The 14,587-nt window shown below is 37.9% G+C and overlaps 1 protein-coding gene across 1 annotated transcript; it reads left to right on the forward strand.

Moving 5' to 3' along the window:
- Positions 1–13,140: 13,140 nt before the first annotated feature.
- Positions 13,141–13,581, forward strand: LOC145800693 (uncharacterized). The gene has a single exon (XM_082890419.1). The coding sequence runs from the start codon at positions 13,141–13,143 to the stop codon at positions 13,579–13,581; it is 441 nt and encodes a 146-aa protein (XP_082746545.1).
- Positions 13,582–14,587: the final 1,006 nt, after the last annotated feature.

Here is a 14,587-nt window from a genome sequence, read left to right on the forward strand (position 1 = left end):
CGTGGTTTGGATTGTGTGACACTTGACATGGGGTATTAGTGGTATCTGTTTGCAGTAGTGTTGCACCTTGTTGATTTTTAGGAATATCATGCTCATCTTCAATGATCATATTGTGCAAAATAATGAATGTATTCATGATGTAGTACAGATCCTCATCACTCAACCTCTCGCCGGAACTCTAACAATATTAAAACGTGCTTGGAGCACTCTAAATATCCTTTCGACATCCTTACAACATTCCTCTTGCATTCTCGCAAATAGTTGTCCCTTTAAACCTTGAGGTTGAGATATTATTTTGACAATCGTTGCCCAACGAGGATACATAGCATCAGCAAGATAATATCTCATGGTGGTGTATGCGTGATTGTTGATGATATAGTTGGCAGTAGGGGCACATCCACTAGTTAATTGAGAAAATAAAGGCGACTTGTCAAGAATAATAATATCATTAAGAGAGCCAGACATGCCAAAGAAAGCATGCCAAATCCTTAAGTCATATAAGACGACACCTCCAGTACAACTATTGGTTTGTGCACATGTCTACTGCGAGCACTAGCTTAGGTGGTTGGACATTTATCTCAATGCCAGTGCATACAATCCAAACTCCCTAACATTCCAAGAAACCCACACTGCTCTTCCTCTTGCAATAATCTGATGACATTTGCCTCATTTGGGGATCTTAAGTATATATCTTCATAGATAGCAACAATCGTTCTGGTAAAAAAAATTCAATGAGTCAATTGCAGTAGTTTCGCCGATTCTGATGTATTCGTCCATAAAATCAGTAGGTACGCTGTATTGAAGGACCTAAAGTACAACAATCATCTTCCGTACACCAGATAATCCAGGAGCACCGGTGGCATTAGGGGTTTGGACGAAGTACTCATTAACTTGTTGAATATCATGTAAGATACTAAGAAATAATGATTGCCTTATTCGAAAATATCTTCGGAAGTATTCTTCTAGGTAGACAGGATTATCTATAAAGTAATCTCTATAAATTTGTTCATCGCTTTTGATCCTCTCACGGTTAATGTATCGGTGACCACTTGTGGAACTAATATGTCTGGTTGGTGGTTTAGGGGTAACACTTGTATTCTTTGTTGTTACACTATTAATAGTTATATCATCATCATTATATCATCATTAGATGATGAAGATTCATCAAAATCTCCATTAAAGGGGGCTTTTGTGAAATTGTTCATTGTAATAGTTTAGAAAAAGAGAGAGTTCAGAAGATATGAAAATTGTGAGTGAGTGAATATGAAAATTGTAGAAAAAATTGTGTTGTAATTTATAGAGAAAATTGTGGGTGGGTGAATAATTGTAACGCCCCAAAAATTCTTCATTAATCTCAAACATACATGCGAAAACTGATTAATCTCAATCATTAAGGTGACATAAGCATTTTCAAAACTACCTTTCATTCATTGATTTCCTTAAAATATTATAAAAGACGTCACATGCATTAACACGAATTTACAAAACAAAAATGAGCGTCTAGCTCCACTATTCTCGCAAGCTATCCCCTTGGTGGAGGCATGCCATCAACACTTGAAAGTTGTTTCCACATAGGGTAAGCTAATGCCCAGTAGAAATAAGTTCAATGATCTGTATAATGCTTAACAAAGTCATATGGTGAATGCAAATGAATGTCATTACCAAAACATGCATTTTTTTTTTCCTTTTCAACAATGCTATACCAAGTTCAAAGGACAATAGATAAATCGTTACCTCAAAACAGAAAATAGGGTAGTAAATACACACACTATGAATCTCTAGGTACGTGTCTGCAAGTAAGTTGTACAAGCTCTACCAAAAACCATTTTTCTAGTACTAACCGGAAGGATTGACACTTAATTGCGCGAGTTTCTAGATTTTCATCAAGGACATAAAGGCCAACCTAAATAACCACAACCACACCCTCTAACCAGATTCATCATGGTATTCACTTATTTTTCTTCAAAATAATATTTTTCAATGTATAGTTATAAAACCAAGGCTCAAATGAAATGCATAAGTGAATGGGTTTTCAGTTAACCTAGTTCTCATGCAAATGATACAATAATCAATCTTATACTCCACCGATAGCCAAAATAGATATCTCTATTCAATATATATATAGATATTTCAAGGAATAGATATAACTCATAATTCCATAATTTCAACATAGGAGTAACATTCACATGTTCAAACTGCCTCTTTTTCAATTCAAACAAGAATCATAACCTTGTTTTAAGATCTCATCAATTTCCATCTTGTTCAAGCCAATAATTCCCAAGGATTTCTATAATTTCAAAATAACATCTGTTTCTTTCAATATTTCTCATTTAAAAAGCAACTTCATCAAATTTCAGTACCTCCCATTATCATAAACCATTCCAACAACATTCCAAAGAAAACCACCCTAAAACCCTTCTTTTATAAATCAATTCAAGCCAAATCAGACCCAAAGTTTTACAAAGTTTGGTTTAATCAACTAACACATAACGAGGGTAAGTAATATGCAAACCAGTAAAGAAATCCCTACCTTGAAGTATAAGAAGAATAAGAGAAGATCAATACCCAAATTGACCACGACGAAAATCCAAATTTCTCTGATCAAAACGACCCCCTCTTCGAGCTCTACCTTTAATCTCAAAGCACTATGGTGGCAAGATTCATGGATTGAAGTAGGTCAAAAGATTTAAGCTAGAAATCTAGAGAGAGATGAGAGAAAAAGAGTTTCAGATATTTGTAGAGAAAGAGAGATTAGAAAGTATGTAAAAAGTAACTTTTTTCGTAGCTTTATACGAACAGATTGCTCGAGCGACCAAAACACCCTCAAGCGTCAGACACAACATATTGTTTGAGCAACCAAAACTAGACTCGATAGAAGAAACTAAACTCTGAGAAGACTATTCCTGCAAAACAGACCGCTCAAGCGACCAAAACATCGCTTAAGCGCAAAATACAAACTACAAATAGACCGCTCGAGCGAAGAAAGCCCTACTCTCAGAAGTTCAGACTGCAGACTTAGTTATCAGAGAAAGAAAAGGTTGCTCGAGCAAACCCAAGTTCAAACAGCCAAAATCACCCCAGAAAACCCAAAATCCAATATATTCAACATAACTCAAAAGAAACAATTCACAACTCCAAGATGACATATGACTAGAACAGATGACAACAACACCAATAGATATCAAAATCCATATAGCGATCCCGGTTTTCCCCATCATGTAATGTGTTCTAGACTTAGGTTTCGTGATTGGTTGATGTTGTCTATATCTTGTTTACATCCTTTAATTCCTTGTATTTGAGTTGTGGGATGTGTTGGGTAAGTTTGGAATAGGTTGGTTGGGTGTTGGAACAAATGGTTGCTGTCTAGAATTTGGCATCTTCGCTCGAGCGAGGCTTTTTGCGCTCGAGCGAGCCTTGGGTTTTTTCTTCTTCGCTCAAGCGAAGGTTCTTGCGCTCGAGCGAGCTTTCTGTGGTGTGTCTCTTAGCTCAAGTGAGCACTCTTGCGCTCGAGCGTGCGTCTGAGTTGCAGACCTAAAGCTTTGAATTATGCGTTCGAGCGAGTCTTCTTGCGCTCGAGCGAGGTATTTGTTGTGTCTGGTCGCTCGAGCGACCACTTCTTTGCTCGAGCGAGCCTCGCTTATATCAGATCGCAGCAGCGGTTCTCTTTATCACTTTTTTTTTTATCTCTTTTTCACTCCAAACCCTAGATCCGACACACTCTCTCTCTGTACACTTCTTCTCTCTACAAATACACCTTGTTTTAGGGGTTCTCTACCCTACTCCCTTTGTATAAAAGGTAGAGCTTTGTGTGGGCTTCGTTTTGATCCGAAAAAGTTGGGATTTGGAGCATCTTGATTTTCATCCTTCTTCTCCTTTGAGCTCCTAACTTTGAGGTAGGGATAATCTACTCTTTCTTATGAGTTTTAAGATAAATATTTGTCATTTTGTATAAATGGTGAGATTTGGTAATTTGGGAAGTTAGGGTTTGGGATTTGTAATATTTAAAAGAGGGGTTTTGTGTTTTTAAGCTCCATGTGCAAATGAGGTCTTGAAAATGGAGATTTATGGGTTTAATTGGTGAAGTTTGGTCTTAGGATCAATGTTTGAAAAAAATGGGAAAATGCCCTAATTGAATTTAAATAATTAATTTGGTAACTGTGAGGAATATGAGATTGGTTTGAAAATCATGGAATTGGATGGAATTGGGACTAGTTGGTGTAGTTGGATTGATGAATGACTCACCGATGAAAAATGTAATAAATTATCTGTTGATAGATTTATTTATCTGTTTAGAGATAACTGCTTTGGGCTATCGGTGGAGGATAGTTTTGATTGTTGTAGACACTGCATGATGATTAGGTAATTTGAAACCAATCAATTGAATTATTCCATTGAATATGACAATTGGAATAACATATTGAATATGTGCATTAATTGATCATTGTATATGATGAAGTGTTTAAATACATTGCATATGTATATTTGTTTGGGAGGAGAAAGGGGATGTACTCCATTGTGTGAGAGGAGATAGGGGATGTACTCCACTGTTTGAGAGGAGATAAGGGATGGACTCCATTGATAATTAAGTTAGCCGGAGTGTCCAGGGTGAAAGTCCTGAAATGTCACGCCCTCAAAATAATAACATTAAACCCACCAATATAAACATGCATTTATATATAAAAGATCCACATTCTTCAATTCATCAGAGTATTTCATTACAAAAGTATTACATGTCAACAACAAAAGCAAATGCCCTATGGGCTTACAGCTTTCCAAGTTAACACTTGGTTACAAAAGAGAGTACTAACTCAAATACACATTAAGCCCTTGGCCTGAATTTACATGTAATACATCAAAAGGAAGTACGACAACAAAAGTCTATCCGTCTCTAGCCTCCCAAGCCATGTCCTTGGAGGTGGTATGCTACCTGTACCTGAAAATGATGTTCCCATATAGGGTGAGCCACAGCCCAGTAGAAACATACTAAACCAACTATGAACAATGCCTAAAAGATTAGCAACTGATAGATGGTCAAAACTTACACTACCATTTCCATCTTATTACAATTGCATGACAGCCAAGTCTATGTTACAATTTACTTTCCATTTCTTATTCAACTTTGAGTTTGAAAGCAAGACTCAGTACTCTGGCCAAATCATTTGATGAGATTATAGTTCATCAGTAGAACACTTTCGAAATTCAAGGTGGATACACATTTTGGTGTTGTATCAATAACATATAAACTACTTCCATACTTTGCAAATGATGATGATATACATTTTAATGCTATATCGAATCAAACAAACCTTTCAATAGATAAGCATATGAGCTATATCATTACTACAACAGATAAGCATATGAGCTATATCAATACTTCAACAGATAAGCATATGAGCTATATCAATACTTCAACAGATAAGCATATGAGCTATATCAATACTACAACAGATAAGCATATGAGCTATATCAATACTTCAACAGATAAGCATATGAGCTGTATCAATACTACAACAGATAAGCATATGAGCTATATCAATACTTCAACAGATAAGCATATGAGCTGTATCAACATTCCAATAGATAAGCATATGAGCTGTATCAACACTTCAACTAGATAAGCATATGAGCTGTATCAACACTTCAATGGGCGAGCATATGAGCTGCATCCCCGGGTCCATTCCCCATCTTCCCTTAACCATTAACCGGTTTAGAGGTACATTCCCTATCTTCCCCTAAACCGTGGAGTACATCCTCCATCTCCTCCCATACACAAGCAATGCATATAAACACAAAATCATATACATAATCGATCAATACATAAAGTTAATGTATTCTATCAACCGTCTACACGTAATGCATATAAACACATTGGTCATATACACAATCAATCAATACATAAAGTTAATGTATTCTATCAGCCGTCATACTCTATAACACATCCGATTGATTAGTTTTAGTTTGCCTAATCATCATGCATTGTCTACAACAATCAATACTACCCTCCACCGATAGCCCAAAACAATTATTTCTAAACAGGAAATAAATGCACAAATGGATAACCTATCAACATTTCCATTAGGTGAGCAATAAATGATTTAATTACACCCTTTAGTCCCATACATTCCCAATTTCAACAATTCCAATTCGATTCCTCATTTCCTTTAATCAATTATATACATTAATTAATTAAAACAATTAGGGCAAATTACCTTAATTAACAAAACAACTCTAAGGTTTCATTTTCATCCACGATCCATTATCCAACTCATTTTCTTTCGTACCAAACTTGCATATAGGTCTATTTCAAACAAAACCCCAACTTTTGTAAAATTACACAAAAGGCCCAAACTTTCTCAAATCTACCCAACAACACCTAACATATCAAAATGCTAAAATTTAAAGACAAAATCCATAAGGAAGAGTAGGATATCCCTACCTCAAAAGATGACACTCAACGGAGAAGACGAAGAAACTCAACGTGCTCTAAAACTCAATATTTTCGAATCAAAAGATAGCCCTTGATGATCAACCCAACTTTTACAAAGACCAAAGGTGAGGAGAACACCCTAGCTAGATCAAACCCTAGAGAGAAGGGAGATTCTAGAGAGAGGAGCTCTCAAAAATGGGTTTTTGAAAAAGTAAACAAAAGTGAAAAGTGATTTAAAATCACCCAGCGGATAACTCATATACGCACGACCCGCTCGAGCGGAGAACACAACGCTCGAGCGCCAAGAACAAAAATCTGGACACGCTCGAGCGCAATAAGGCCCGCTCGAGCGCCAAGACACAAGAATAAAGCTCTTCCGCTCGAGCGCGAAAACCAGTCCGCTCGAGCGTAGATTTCCCCCTCCCAGAACTTATCTCCAGAAAGTACTACCCGCTCGAGCGCCAACAAACCCGCTCGAGCGTAAACAAACCCGTTCGAGCGTAAAAATCACATCTGCACAAGTTTTGCAGGAACACGAAATACTGGAGGTGTGCAATCCCCGCTCGAGCGCAATAAGACCCGCTCGAGCGGATCGCCTAAAAACTGGACAACAAGGAATTGAAACCAAGGCCTAACCAACCTGTAACAACCCTGCTCAAAACATCCTAAAACTCAATCAAGTGGAATTAAAGGACGGCAACAAGATAGATACCACTACCAACTTCACGGAACCGAGTCCGGAATACAACAGAACAGTAAAGGAACAACCGGGATCGCTATATGAAATCTTATATATGTTTGAATAACGTTGATGATTGAAGTATGGATAATATGAGTTGTAGTCTCATTTTGAATTGTTGATAATTGAAGTGTTGTTATTTTTATGAGTTGTAGTCTCATTTTGAATAGTCAATGAATTGAAGTGTTGTCTGTATGAGTTGTAGTCTCATTTGAATTACTTGGATAAATGAGCCAAGTTAATAAAGTGAACTGGAAATAGAAGTGAAATCGGGTTGAAAGATGAATATCAATGTCGATGGGTTATAGACATGGTGTAAAGCGATGTACATGTGTTGAACATTTATCAGATGCTAATGTTTTAGTTATTTCTCATATTTGGTTTAGCGTATCTCCATTGGGCTTTGGCTCACCCTATTTGGGACACTATTTTCAGGTACAGGTGACATGTCACCTCCAAGGACGTAGCTTAGGAGGTTTAGAGGCTGAAGGCTTATTTTTGTTGTTACCTTTTTGTATTACATGTAATTCAAGCCAAGGGCTTTATATGCAAAAGAGTTAGGACTCTCCTTTTGTTGTAACCAAGTGTTTGACTTGGAAAGTTGTAAGCCTGTAGGGCAACTATTTTGTTGATAACATGTAATCATCTTTTGTAAATAACACTCTGATGAATGAATATATTTTATTTTCCTATGTCTATGGATATTATGAATGATTAGTTTACGCATTTATTTTGAGGGCGTTACAATCCATACCAAAGAGTATAAAAGGATCGGGTCTAAACCCAGCCGCTATAATAATGGGTGGTTGTTGGTCGGTGGTTGTTGGTAAATGAATGGTGGATGAATAATGGATGGTTGTTGGTGGGTAAAGAATGGTGGTTGAGATTGGTGTGTATTAAAGAATTGTAGATAGGTGGATGGTGGGTCAGAATTATAGGTACCTCTTCAAGACTAGTGGGTAGGTGGTTGGTAAGCAGAATTCATTTAATTTTTAATGTAGTTAATATTTTTTTAATTTTAATTTTAATTTTAATTTTTTTTTTTTGCAATAGTATGTGAATGGTGGGGTGAATTATATTTCTATATAAATATATTTTAAATTTTTTATATTTGTCTAGTCGGGTAGAATGTAAATATATAATTTTTTTTTGAAAAAGTTTTTAAAATGTCATAAAAGACAAAAAATAAACAATAAAAAAATCACTCAAAAAATTGTATTCAAGTATAACATATAAAATTGGAGAGAAAGTTGGTTGAAATTGCCAAAATGACATGTAACCATTGGAGCATCATTGCTATAATTTGACAATTTCATATTCTAAATTGCCAAATTATAATAATGACAATACTATTATAATATTTGCCATTAAAGATGCTCTGCCCTGATGATATCCAGTGATGCTCTGCCCGTACTTTCCTTTTTCTTTTTTGTTTCTTTCTTTATTTTGGTATAAAAATTAACTACCTTATATATGGTTGACATTGTCTTGTCTACCACTCTAAATCATGTGTTGTTTTTAATATTGACTTTTTTAGTGATTTTTTTTAATTTTTAATTTTTAATTTTTTTGAAAAAAATTAAAAAATTTAAACTTTTAAATTCTTCTCAATTAGACAAACCAAACAAATTATATAAAGAATGAATTTTTTTTTTTAAAAGAAAGTTGATTTTTATTTTTATTTTTATATCTTTAGTGAACTTTTTTTAAAAAAAAATTCAAACCATTTTAACTTTTAGATTCTTCTATATTAGACAGATTTAAAACTAAAAAAATGACATAAAATTTTAAAAATCACTAAAATAAAAAAAATTGAAAAAAATGTGACTTTTTTATGTTGATCCCAAACTCACACTGCATTCATTATGAAGGTAGAGATGGCAGAGATGTAAGATGAGAATACCTATATATAATCGAGATAGCAGAAAAATAAAAACAGATGGAAAGTGAACGGCCATCTTTGCCCTACTTTCTCATTGGATTCCTCATTGGAGACCAGAAAAACTCGTACAAAATGGGCAAAATAGAGTGGGAAAAAATTGCAACCCCTGTCAAATGTTTTATTCATTAACAATTACGAGGAACAAAGATCATGGTTTCTGTTAAAATTAAATGAGAAATCGAACTTGCTATGGTACACTCGTTTTAGAAGGTGTGTACCATATATTATTTTTGTGATAAATATTATATATTTTTATAAAAAAATGTTATGTATTTTTTGATAGGAGTTACGATAATTTGTAATTTAGAAATAAAGTTACAAATTTTGTGGTAGTGTTACTTCTTTTTGTGATAATATTACACATTTTTTGTCCAAATATTTTTTAACCCCAAAATGTATAACAATATCACAAAATACATAATATTATCATAAAAATGCATAATTTCATTTCTAAATCACAAATTGTCGTAACATCTACACAAAAAAATGTAACGTTTACCACAAAAATATGTAAAATACACTTCAAAAATACATAATAAGGTGCATATGGTGCATACCACTGTACCATAAGATCTCCCTAGGAAAGTATACTATGTGCATCTTTTTTGGGATGCATATGGTATGCACCCTATGTAAAAAATATAACTTTTATCCCAAAATGTATAACTTTTGGATAATTCTACTTGCACCATAACCCTACCTCATTACACCCTTTTTCTAATTACACCCCTCTCCAAAATTCTGCAAATATTTTTTTATATTATCTCTTTACACACCATATTATTCCATTTATACCCTCATCTCTAAATTCTCTCTTTTCCTTGCACCTAAACCTTTCAAACCATGATTTATTCACCTTCAATTGATGCAGCTGCTGCCACTGTCGTCGTCGCCGCGGCCACGACCCATGATCACTACCCAGCAGGCCCTCACCTCTAGAACCACCACTCTCCATGCTCTGATTGCTGCGGCCACCACTCCTACAATCCACCAACCGTCGTGTTTATCATCCTAACAGCCCCATATCGCAGGGGTAGGCATACGTCGGGCCGGGCCGACTGTACATAATAAGGGACTTTGTGTCTGTCTAAGCTCGACTTGACCGTAACATCGAGCCTTTACATCTGCCCAAGCCCGATCCAAAAAAAAAAAAAATTTATAAATCCCAAACCCACCCATCGAGATATATGTTAAAAAAAATTTAAAACATTCTATAATTAAATTCAATCACATATTGTATTTATTAAATAAATATATTGATATCATTATAAATTAAGAATTTTGTGTAACAATTGAAGGATTTTTTAAATAAATTCAATCCCACATCACCACAAATGTGAGTTTGAATAAAATAAAAAAAGATAAAATATAGATTCCAACAAAAAAAAAATATTTTAATGTATCATAATTAATTAATTTAATATCAAGTCGGGACGGGTCGGGATGAGTTGAAATTATAAATCCCAAGTCCAGTCCATTAATATATCGAGCTGAAATATTGGTCCAACCCGAGCCGAACCTATGGGCTAAAACAACCTTCCCAAACCCTAGAAAAATAGGGTTAGGCCGGACGGGATGGACAATCCAACGAGCCGACACCCACTCCTACGTAGCGCCACCACCATCGCCACCACGATCACTTGTTCTGCAGTCATTCCACCTTGCGACTACACTCTAGCTACTCACCCTGTCATCGCGACCTGGCCTTGTCCCCCATCACCATCATTGCACCCAGCTCCGTCTTCCCACCGCAACATCGCAAATAACACCATGAACAACCCTGCCTCCACCCATGCCATCGTGACCCACCCTCTCTGTCCTCTTCCACCGCCAACAGAGCATGAGAGAGAACGAGATAACACATATATAGAAGGAGAAGAAGGAGAAGGAGACAAAGAGAATGAGAAGAGAGACATCGATGGTCGAAAGTTGTAGGAGGGTGGTTACTGGTGATGGAGGGATTGAGGGTTGATTGCTGAAGAAAAAGATGATAGAAAATGAAACCAGTGGCAATGATGGTGCCATGGCCTATGGTAATGGGCACCGATGGAGATGGAGATGGTGGTGAAAGGTGGGTGGTTAGGAATTTGAGGTTTTTTTGGTAATTTTAGATGAGGACGAAATTATAATAAAAAAGAAAAAGAAAATAGAGAGTAATAAGACAAAAGTATTGTGTAAATAGAATTTACTCATAACTTTTGTCATAAAAAGTATACTTTTTTTCTTCACAAAAAATATAATTTTTTGCTTCTCAAAAAAAATATAATTTCAGTTATAACTTTTAGGTGGATATCATAACTTTGTCATTTATAACTTTCATCACAAAAATTATAATCACAAAAAATTTCTATCTTTTCTCACAAAAATCATTTTTAACTTTTCTTACAATATACAAATACAAATTGTAACATTTTCCCATATAATTAATTATCTGAGAGGGTAATTTATAAAGAAAAATTGGGCCGAGCTACGATCCTTTAATCTCTGTTTTGGGTCGGACTAAGGGCCGGGGTGTGGGCTTCGAGTATCTCGATCCCATGTTGTCTGGGTACCAAACTAGGCAGAGGGGTTTGACCGAGCTACCTAAAAACTACGCCTAGTGGCTAGCCGAGGTTTTGTAAGAAAGAAGGTCGAGCTAGGTGTAGCTCGGTCGAATGCCATCTACATCATTGCTTAGTTGAGAGCATGGCCGAAATAATCTAGCTCGGTCAGGTTGCACCAGCTTAGACAAAGGAGAAAACCATCTTACTTGGTTGGTAGTAAGTAAAGAGTTATCAGGATAGACATTCTTGACTAGGAGTATGATTCTTAGGAGGACTCTACTAAAGAGAGTTGAAGTCCTACTAGGATTGTGCCAGGCAGAATCTACAAAAGCTCATGACAGGACTTATGTACAGGTATCACAAATCCTTACTCTAGAATACACAGAGCTTATTGTCTATTGTTTAGTTGCTGACTTAGGCATCGGAGGGGTTTCCGGTACACACCTGCCGGTTAGCTCACGTTTGTGTTTTCAGGTGGCTAAGCAACGACGTTTGGAGGAGTGCAAACTTGATCAACAGGATTATACGAGAAGATTATTTCTATGCTCGTACAATTGGCGCCATCTGTGGGAACACACAAAGAACAAAACCTTTTGATCGAGTTTTCCTCTTTAGTTGAAATCAATGGCACACAATGAAGATTTGCCGCAATCTGCTATTGATGGAAAAACCCCGGGGGGGAGGGGAGGGTGGGAGGCGCAGAGGTTTACCTTCTATCTCACCCATGACAGAATTAGAACCCCAGCGACGGAACTCCCAGAGGGACACACGGGAGAGACAAAGCACCAGTCCCCGTCGCTCTCAAAGTTCTGAAAGGCAGAGGCGAAGACTAGATCCTTAAGTTTTGGAGGATCGCGTGAGGGAGCAACACAAGTTAATAAGGAGGATGGTGGCAGATATGGAGACAATAAAGCGCCAAATAAAGGAAAAAGGGGTGGCGACAGAAGAGGGACGCAAAGGCAACATGCTCTCTTACCACTCGGAAGATCGTGATAGACAAGTCACACCATCACAAGCAGAAAGTAAGAGCCTTAGAACAGGCGACACTCAATCAAGGACCTCCAGGACTCGTTACTCCAGGTCTGAGGGAACGAGGACTGAAAGGTCGTATACCGAAGGAAACAACTATCGGCTCTCGCACATGCACCAAATGACATCCAGGCACACGGAGTTGCCTAGGTCAGCAGACCTGTGAACAGTACTAGAGGAGAAGGCCCGATGGAAGGAGGACACCAGGGCTCGTGACCCTCATAGGGTTTCAGCCCTACAACGATTGGCTCCTAGGACACATGGGAGTGTCAAGGTAGGGATGCCAATGTCGCGCCTTGCGTACGAACCAGCAGATAAAGTACTAGCAAGGTTACAGTGCTCGCCGTTCGTTCTGGCAATTGAGAAGGCACCACTACCCTTAGGTTTCCACTAGCCCAAATTCACCACTTATAAGGGGAAGTCAGACCCCTACATGCACTAAAGCCACTTTCGCTAGGTCATGGCAGTATACTGGCGAAACGAGGCTCTAATGTGTATCGTGTTTCCTTCTAGCCTTGGCGAACTGGGTCTAACATGGTTCGAAAGGCTGCCAGAAGGTAGCATAGCCTCATGGGTGCAGTTGGCAGAAGCGCTTGTGACTAGATTCAAAACGAATACCAAGACACCAGTGGAGATAGACCAGCTACTCTCTATTGACATGGGTGAAAAGGAAACATTGAGGTCTTACAACAGTCGATATTGGGAGATTTTCAACCAGATTGGGGATTGCCCTATGAACCTCGCCATCGCACAGTACAAACGAGGTTTATCGGTCAGTAACAAGTTGAGGGATTCAATGATGATGATGCCGCTCCTTAAGATGAAGGCCCTAATGGAGAGAGTGCATCAACACATCCAGGTAGAAGAAGATAGCGCCCACGCCAAGCAAAATCTAGCATAATAGCGATGCTGGATAAAAAAACTACAGCAAAAGTCAACACGGTAGAACAACCAAGCAAAAATGGATGAGGCAGACGAAGCCAACAGAGAGGACCCCAAACAAGGAAGTTGAGAGTCCGTATTGCCATTACCACGGTATTCAACAAACCTATCTACTGGATTCTTAGCGAGATATGCGATGAACCCTTCGTTCGGCGGCTAGCCAAGTTGGGAGAAGCGCAAAAAGGTTACGATGAAAGGTACCGTTGCACCTTCCATGATGAAAAAGGGCACCGAACTGAAAATTGCACACCATTGAGGCAACATTAGGAGGAGTTAGTGGCCGCCGGTCACCTGGACCAGTATATAGAAGGGGGAACACAACCAGCCCCCCAAGACCACAACAAGTTGAGTGGGATGCCGATCGACGGCCCACCTCAAGGCTTAATGTTATACACGGGATTGTCGAACCTGAGCGGGTATGTGAGCTTAGAGGGATGTTAAAAAAGGCTGAGCACTTGAGGGAGGTGCTAAGTGCACAACCCACCGTCAAGAGGGAAAAAACGGAGGCAACAAACGTCATCTCGTTCTCTGATAGGGATCTAACAAGGCTACATTGTCCTCACAATGATGCACTAGTGGTCACTTTACGTGTCAAGAATTTTGACATCAAACGAATTCTGATTGATAAAGGAAGCTCATGTGAGATACTGTATTATGAGACCTTCAAGCAGCTAAAATTGGAGGACAAAGACTTGGCGCCCGCGACATCTCCTCTAGTCAGTTTCAACTCGATGCCAGAATGGCCAGTGGGCAAGATAATTCTACCAGTCAAGGCAGGAACAATGACAAAACAGGTGGAGTTTTGGGTATTGAAGGTCCCTTCCACTTACAACATAATCTTGGGAAGAGCATGGTTGTACGCTATGCGGTCGGTGGCATCAACCTACTATCAGGCATTACGGTTCCCCAACGAAACCAGAGTGATTGAAGAAGTCTTAGGAGACCAAATCATGTCGAAACAGTGT

This window comes from Camellia sinensis, chromosome 10 (genome assembly GCF_055761805.1).
Source record: "Camellia sinensis isolate YWXY chromosome 10, ASM5576180v1, whole genome shotgun sequence".
Taxonomy (NCBI): Eukaryota; Viridiplantae; Streptophyta; class Magnoliopsida; order Ericales; family Theaceae; genus Camellia; species Camellia sinensis.